The sequence below is a fragment of the Gastrolobium bilobum genome, unplaced genomic scaffold (genome assembly GCF_033153095.1).
Source record: "Gastrolobium bilobum isolate Gb01-03AN ecotype WA unplaced genomic scaffold, APGP_CSIRO_Gbil_v1 utg1221, whole genome shotgun sequence".
Taxonomy (NCBI): domain Eukaryota; kingdom Viridiplantae; phylum Streptophyta; class Magnoliopsida; order Fabales; family Fabaceae; genus Gastrolobium; species Gastrolobium bilobum.
In genome coordinates this window covers 432964-441759 of record NW_026897257.1, presented here as the reverse complement: position 1 = coordinate 441759, position 8796 = coordinate 432964, and the positions used below count along the sequence as shown (strand labels likewise).

The following is an 8796-nucleotide window of genomic DNA, read 5'->3' as shown; positions in this document are numbered from 1 at the left end:
CCAATGTTTTTAAATTTGGCTGACTAATACCCATCATCCTATGGGCCAGCGTCCTTCTCACCCAAACAAGGCCCAACATGCTAATTCCTCTTATATTATAATTCAGCCCATCACTAATTAAATCCTTTTAATTAATTTATTGTCTCTTACTTTATTTTTAATAACTTATGGCTGTAATTCTAAATTATCTTTCTCATGCCTACATAATTTCTGTGACTAATTAATTTATTTCGAGGAACTTCCTAACTCAAATTAATTTTCTCCTAATAATTATATACTCGAATCAAAGCACATACAAGAGCATAATACCCAAAATTCTCATAGCAACATAATATATTTCCTATTTACGTGGTTAGTTTGGTGTCATAATCATGTGTCCATTAGTTAAGGTTTCCTATATGAACTTGATGAATTTTCAGCTTCCTCAAACAAATGTTCCCTGGAAGAAGATTTGGGATTGGAAGGGTCCAGAAAGAATCAAGACTACGGTGTGGTTGGCGTTCCTTGATAAGCTTCCAGTTAGGAGTCGCACATGCAAGTGGAATGGGGGTCCTAATATATGCATTGATTGTCCTAACAGTGAATAAGCACTCATCCATGTACTTCGTGATTGTTCCCAAGCCAAAAGACTGTGGGTCGATTGGTTTGACAATAGGGTTCCCAATGATTTCTTCATGCTTGGCTCATCAGGAATGTGAGTAAGGGTTGATGTAATCTTTACAACAGTCTTTACTACTTGCTGGCATTTATGGAATTGGCGTAATCTTCAGATTCATGATGATAGCTTTCGGAGACCAAGCAATGACAAGTTTGTAATCTCTGGTTTTATTGCGCACTTAATGGAAGCTAGGGGTAAGAATAGAAGCATTCTTAGCAGCAATCCTAGTGTCCAACAATCTACTAAGTGGTGTCGTCCTGATCCTGGTTGGTTGAAGATTAATGCAGATGATGCTTCATCCCTGTATAGGAGGCATGCTAGCTGTGGGGGCCTTATCAGAGATCATAATAGTGCTTTTCTGGGTGGATTCTCATTCAGGTTAGGCTTTTGTAATCATCTAGATGCAGAACTTTGGGGTATTCTCAAAGGTTTAGAGATGGCTTGGGGTACTGGGGCTAGGAGATTAGTGTTGGAATGTGACTCAGAGATTGCAATCAGCACTATTCAAGGAGGTAGCAATAATAACTGAAATTCTCAGGTTGTTTCCCATATTCACAAGTGGCTTACTAAAAATTGGAATGTTCGTTGGGTCCACACCTTCAGAGAGAACAACAGATGTGCTCATTAGTTTGCTTCTAGGCATTTTGAGAATGATAGTAATCTTATTGTTTATCATTATCCTCCTCTCCTTTTGTTATAGCTCCTTCTTCAGGATGCTTTTGTTGATCTTTTAAGATCTCTCGTCGTGTAATTTTATTTTGTTTGGGGCTTTGCCCCTCCTTAGTAAAAAAAAAAAAAAAAAAAAAATACTTTCAGAAAATTCAAAAACAAAAAAAAAAATGCAGAACCGGTGAATATTTTTTTTTACTAGTAAAAGTTTAAATTAAAAAGGCACGCCCCTAATTAAAAGGAATTAACCTGGATACTCAAAATCTAAACCCCACCCAAAAAAATCACCCAAGCATAACTAGAAAATTTAAAAGCATGGTAATTACCGTAACACACTTTCTTTAATGAATTATTTATAATCCAACGGTCCATATCTTCAAATAAGTCATTCACACGGATAACAAGTCAATCCAACGGCAACAAATGTACCGTCTAATGTTATATAAGCTCACCCCAGATTACAGCCTTAACACCAACATCTTCAAAGTTCATTTTGAGAGAGAGAAAGAGAGAGAGAAGCCAGCAGTAACAGTAACAGCAACCATCATATCATGTCTGGAAGAGGAAAGGGAGGGAAGGGTCTGGGAAAAGGAGGAGCGAAGCGTCACCGAAAGGTTCTGAGGGATAACATTCAGGGAATCACCAAACCTGCGATTCGCCGTCTCGCGAGGCGTGGTGGTGTCAAGCGTATTAGTGGTCTTATCTACGAGGAGACACGTGGGGTTCTCAAGATCTTCCTCGAGAACGTGATTCGCGACGCTGTCACCTACACTGAACATGCTCGCCGCAAGACTGTTACCGCCATGGATGTGGTTTACGCCCTCAAGAGGCAGGGTAGGACCCTTTATGGTTTCGGGGGTTAGATTGCAGAATTAGGGATTAGGGTTTCGCCCAATTTAAACCCTCTTTTGAATTATTATTATTATTATTATTATTATTATTATAAAATCATAGCTTCTCCAATGTTAACAATGTAACACTTCTTATTTTTGTCAATGGCTAATTGTTTCTTAATTCTCGTAATCAGCTGTATTTTTTTTTTTTTGCAAGAATTACGCGCTATATAATCCAAATCCTGAATAATACGCTGGCTATAATGGGAAAACAACGATTGCGTGGCGATTTTTTATTTATTTTTTATTCTTGCAAGAATTGTATTTTCAAGAAGGGAGCTTGGTCGTTCGATTTTACAGCACCTATTCACTGCCTTTGAATCGTAAAGTAACTAGCGTCAGTTTTACCAACGTGCCATGGTTCTTTTGGCCATTTAAATGGAGTGGTTTAATTTAAGTTCTGTGATTCCAAAGTTGTTTGCACAGCCTTAGAAGGGTGCTATTCTGCTGAATATATTGCAAAATTGAGGTGGGAAATTAGGATTTAGTATGATTAGAGATTGTTTAACCAGCTGTATGCAAATTGAAATTCCAGCCACTCATTCTAAGGTGCGATGGGTGAATAGTTTTGGAACTTATTATGGTACTAAGGGGGCGTTTGTTACCGGTTTTTTTTTTCCCAGGTAGACAAATAATAAATCAATGTTTGGTAAAGCAAAAAAGAAAAAAATTCATACTAAAAACGATTTCATGGAAAACCATGTCATGTGTAATTTATTGTACGGTATGCATAAGTGAAATTCCATAGATGGGATGGAACTTTTTGTTGCCGGGGTATTAGAAATTGAGGCGCGAATTATTGACAAAATTAATCTTCACGAAAATAGTATGTTGACCGAACAGAATAGTATGTTGACCGAACAGATTGGTATAAGTAGGGGTGAAAGTAGGTTTGGCTGGGTCAAACTTTATCCCGAAAAGTCTAAGCTTACGTCGAAAAATTTTAATTTGGCCTGACCCAAGCCTGATACGAGTCTAACTGTTAGTCTCGCTTGACCCGTTTATAAAAAACAAATAGTCTGACCTAGCCCGTTAGCCTGTTACTTTTTAACTTCCAAGCATAACCATGAATCAACTTTACAAAATACTCAAATTCCTGTTACTTAATCAAAAATCATAATTTCAACGTCCAAACAGAATCATGAATCACAACAAAACTCGTACAATATGCATTTAAGTCACTTTCAAAAGCAAAATGCTTAAACTAAATAACATTTATTTCATCAAATCCTCTCTGGAAAACCTTTTAATACATTCATATACACAATCTAACATGCTGAAATCTTGGTTTCTCCTACATAAGAAATAAAATTAGATTTCTATTAAAATATAACCGAATATAATTAAGTTATAAAAGATTGCAATTGATTAAATTTATATCTTTTGTCTTTTTCTTCAAGGCATACTTATTCTATTTTATTTTATTTAAAATAAATAGTACAATATAGGTCAGCATGTAGGCTTAAAGGCCAGGCCTTGTGAGAGTGGGCCTACGACCTTTATATTAAACAAGCTTTTTCAAAGCCTAAGCTCGCCTTATTTTACAAAATATACTAAGTTAGGTCTGGCCTAAAGTAGGCCCCTGTAGGTCGGCCCGGCCCAGTTTCACCCCTAAGTACAAGTTTAAACAGCTCTATAAATCATTAGGATTGGTCTGATGGAATTTTTTTTGGATATGTTGTATTAGATTATTATGTGTTCAATTCTCACTTGTATTAAAAAAATAAAAAAAATTCAACTCAATTAACATTTTACACAACTAAATTAGCTTCAATGATTTGTAATTCGATTCATATCTATGATCATTTATTACTAAGCATCATTTTGAAGCAATTTATTTACTTCTTTAAATGAGATTCTTGGCATTCAAAAACCTTTGCTGTTTGATATTTTGACAAATATTTTTTTTTTTTTTTGATAACATGACAAATTTACTTTTGCTCTAGCTATTACTAATTTCAAACTTGTGACTTGGTTTTCAAAGCTCAAATACATTTTTTCCCTCTTCGCAAAGAATTAATACCTTGCCAAATTACAAAAAACGCGGTTACATTTTCATGTAAAGCGCGGTTTGTACATTTTCATTCAAAATTCGTATCCCTCGTGCTAAAAAAAATGTGTTTTCTCAGAGACACAATTTCCAATAAAAAACCCGGCACTTCTAATTTCAAACCCACGCAATCCGCATCACACACTTTCCGCCAATCGAAATCAAGTATTATAAATCCAACGGGCTCAGCTTCCAAATTCTACATTCACACGGATAGCTAAGCAATCCAACGGCCACAAATCTGTGGTCACATGTATAATCTCCACATTCTCAGCATTCATTTGGTAATTCATTTGCGTGCGTATTCGGTTTTGTTTCGTTTCGAGAGAGAAAACATCAGCAACAGCAACCATCATGTCTGGAAGAGGAAAGGGAGGTAAGGGTCTCGGAAAGGGAGGAGCGAAACGACATCGTAAGGTTCTGAGGGATAACATCCAAGGAATCACCAAGCCTGCGATTCGCCGTCTCGCAAGGCGTGGTGGCGTTAAGCGGATCAGTGGTCTTATCTACGAGGAGACACGTGGGGTTCTCAAGATCTTCCTCGAGAACGTGATTCGCGACGCTGTCACCTACACTGAGCATGCTCGCCGCAAGACTGTAACTGCTATGGACGTTGTCTATGCCCTGAAGAGGCAGGGCAGGACCCTTTATGGTTTCGGCGGCTAGAGATTATGCTATGCTATGCTTTTGTTCCTCAAGAGTTTTTAAATTAGGGTTTCTTATAGGATTATTTAGCTGTTGATATTGTGCAATAGCTCTCTAATTTGGCTATGAGGAGTTGTCTGTTCTGCACTTTTATTATTATAAAGTACATTTCATGTCACATTAATATGATCACCTTAGGATGTTTAAAAATGTAGCTTCGGTAAAATGCAGTGTGAATTTATGATTCCCCTCGTTATTTTTGCTGGTGGAAGAGCAGAGTCTATTAGTTTTTCCTTTTTTAAAGCTCTGATTTTATGTTGAACTTGTATGTAGTAATTCAGTTCAAATTGTGAATTGGAACCCTTGTTTAAGGCAAATCTTATACATAGAACGCGGTATAGAGTGATGACTGAGGAGCATTATGGATTTTAACTAAATTGGGTATTATAACAGTTTGATAGCGTTTTGAATATTGTATGTGATGTAAGTAAAATTGTGTACAATTTCGCCCAGCTTTAATTGCTGAATAGAAGGTATTTGAGCTTTATCACGTGCATTATTTGGCGGTGCTTCGTTGTGAGAATGAAAAAGACAATCCATCTGCGTAGTAAGCATGGGCCAGAATGACACAGAAAGCCTTTGTGTTTGAATGCCTCGAATTAAAATTGAACTGAAACCAATTGTAGAACATCAGAGAAATTCAATCTTTCAGTTAAAAGTCATGTTTAGACCGATTAGTAATAAAAAAAGATGCATTAATGTAACAATAGTTGGTACTGACTTGTCATCAATCTTCCCCCAGCCACCCTCAATTTACATTTTTTGCAGCTTATAAATTGTTTTTCTTATTTGCTCTGCTACAGGGTACCCTTGGTCAATATCTGAGCTTTAATTTAAGCCAAGTCTAATTCTTGTTGGCCATTACTACTCTGGCTCCCGCAGATATGTACGGTACAAATTGTCTATATAGAACCGAATTACCAAAGAAACCTTAAAATTTCGTGTAAGAAACATTGTAGTAGGAAAACTTGTCCCCTGCCTATACACTTGCATCTGAACAGAAAAGTAAAGAAGCAAAAATATTTAAGCAGTGGGCCAAAGCTTCTGCTAGCAATGAAGAAAAAGAAACTGTCAATAGTGCTGTCTCATCAGCTGATTATTTTAAACTGTATTATCGTGGATAAACCTAATCCAGTGTATCGCAGTGGTTGTATATAATCAAGCTGTTTTTTTTCCATTAAGGCAAATACTATCATATGAATTATTTTACTTTTTTTGCTACTAGGGAAGTAAGACTTGAAAAATAGGCACTTAAAATGGACTCCCACTTGGGCTCCAGGCTTAAAGTTTGAAGTCCATAATTAACCAAAACAATTTCAACTTTACTTCGAGGCAAGGAGTTGTGCATGCAGTAATGGGCACTTATTAGCCTGCCTCGTTGGTATGGTAATGGAATAGTACATAGGTTTAACTTTCTAATTTATCAAATCACTTTTTTATTTGCCTCGTGGATTTTGTGCACAAAGGACACATGCTGTAGCAACTATCTTTGCCAACAATCAAGATTCTCAAGACTTTGCTCACAAGTACTATCACACAGATTTATGAACAATGCTATTTCAATTTTCACATATGATCCATCCAATCAATGGAGAGAAAATGTGGCCTGGATTGGAATTCCACTAGTGGCACCTTCGCATTACATAATTCCTATTAGAATGCTTAGGAAACTAAGAAATGACTAGTGAGAGGGGCGACCTCCGTTTAACCTGTTCAAGGTGTGGCGTGTATGGTTGGTTACAATAAGAAGATTTGCCAAAATGTATTGCCTCAACTGACTGAAAAACAACCTCCAAGTACGAATAAATCTTTAATGCATCATATACACCAAAGATTCAGTGCATCTATCCAATAACAGCAAGCATCTTGACATACTGCTTTTACCTAGGAGACTATTGCTGCACCTATATCTAAAGGACTAAGAAGCGAAGAAGCCCAAGGGAATTAATCCAAGTATGGTTATTTTGCTCATATCTCCACATTGTACTTGCTTTATTTTGTGATTTTAATTCTACTAATCAAGTTACTCATTCCTGTACTTCATGTTAATCAATTACTCAAAGTCTTAAATTATTATTTTGGTATCATAACAATCAAAATTTGTGCCTAACAACACAAGTTTCATTCATTTAGTGCAAACTCAATGGCTACATCATAGTGTAGCCTTTATAACAATAATTCGCTACACCATTACACAATTTCTTTTTGTCAAAATAATCTGCACATCAGAAGAATACTACCCCGAGCATAATTATAATCCCATTACCCTGCTTTACCCTTCCTTAACACAAATTTCATATTGTAATCCCCCTCTAGCAAGCTTTAAATTTGCAAACGGTTGGATTTGGTTAATTTAAGATTTTTAGTAGACTTTGGCAATGAATAATAACAACCTTCTTGATTATTCCTTCCTTTATTTTTTTTCATATATGTCAAAATGCCAATAAATCTCTTCTCTTCTGTGCCAATGCCCAAAAACCAAGAAAACAACAGGAAGGCCAAACAGAAAAATATCTTGAATTGGAGTAAACTAGCATAGCCACAAGAGTAGTTGCCCCTTTGGAAATATTGTATGGACAATGGACTATTCTTTAGCTGAAAAGAACAACGCACTATACTCATAACTCTGTTCACCCTTCATTCTCTATTTTGGGCTTTCTAGATGCCTTTCTCTATCACCTTCCTTCCTTTCTATTTTATTCTAGAAGCCATCGACAAATAAACCGAAAGCACCATAATAGTCCAAACATAAATTTCGTTATACATACTCCAAACAATAAAAAAGAACCCTCATAGAAAACAATTATTCCCCTGCACCCTTCTTTGTTTTTTCCTCACTCAATTTCATTTCAGCACACCACAGTGAAAACACACACACACATATATATATACACAACAAGTGCTTCTCCTCTCTCTTTAAAACAACTCATCTAGTTAATCTCTCTCATTGCTTCCTTCACATCTTTCTTTCCATTTCCTTCAACCATGGAAGATGAACATGCCCGTATAATCAAATACTCCAATTATATGGAATCCCAAGAAGAAGAAGGAGAAGAAGAAGAGGCACTGTCGCTTTGTGACCTTCCACTCAACCACAATTCGACCAGCCTGGACGACAAGTCGTTCACGAAGATTCTTCGATCACAAGATAACGACGAGTTTTTCAACGGCTTCAGCAGCAGCAGCAGCTCCGACATGTGCCCCGCAGACGACATCATTTTCTGCGGCAAACTCGTACCCTTCAAAGACAAAAACGACAATCCCCAAAAAAACCTCGTCGTGGAACAAACCAAATCACTCACCCACCGTCGAAGATCCGAGTCTCTCTCCTCCGTGACCCGATCAAACAGTGTCAGCACGTGCACGGGTTCTCGCCACGTCATTATGAGGAATAGCAGGTCCTTGGATTATAGCAGGTTACGAGACTCGTCGACGGCGCCGGAAATTGATCGGAATTCTTCGTCCAGGAGCGTTGCGGCGTCGGAGGTTGTGGCTAAGAAGGCAATGAAGCCACGCTGGTACTCTCTGATGTTTGGGACAATGAAGCTCCCGCCGGAGATGGAGCTCAACGACATCAAGAACCGGCAGGTTCGCCGGAATCCATCAACGACCATGTTTCCGGCGACGGATTCCGGCAAGAAGTTGGCAGTGAATCGGAGCTCCGGCAAGGTGTCGTGGAGAATACTAAAGGCATTGAGTTGTAAGGATCACAGTAGCGTCGCAGTGACGACGTCGTTTCCTTTGCCGCAAGCGTCGTAACATTTTTGAGGTCATGTGACGTGCACGCCCACGGGGTATCATGAAAAGTTATCAATATCTTG

The 8796-nt window shown here is 37.7% G+C and overlaps 2 protein-coding genes across 2 annotated transcripts; both read left to right on the top strand.

Annotated features, from left to right (window-relative positions):
- The first annotated feature begins 1812 nt into the window (after nucleotides 1–1812).
- On the top strand, nucleotides 1813–5292 carry LOC133305433 (uncharacterized). Its single transcript, XM_061505655.1, has 2 exons — nucleotides 1813–2185; nucleotides 4563–5292. Exons 1-2 carry the CDS (start codon nucleotides 1879–1881, stop codon nucleotides 4934–4936), a joined length of 681 nt encoding a protein of 226 aa, XP_061361639.1. The 5' UTR covers nucleotides 1813–1878; the 3' UTR covers nucleotides 4937–5292.
- Nucleotides 5293–7960: 2668 nt separating this feature from the next.
- On the top strand, nucleotides 7961–8734 carry LOC133305431 (uncharacterized). Its single transcript, XM_061505654.1, has one exon. The coding sequence runs from the start codon at nucleotides 7961–7963 to the stop codon at nucleotides 8732–8734; it is 774 nt and encodes a 257-aa protein (XP_061361638.1).
- The last annotated feature ends 62 nt before the right edge of the window (nucleotides 8735–8796 follow it).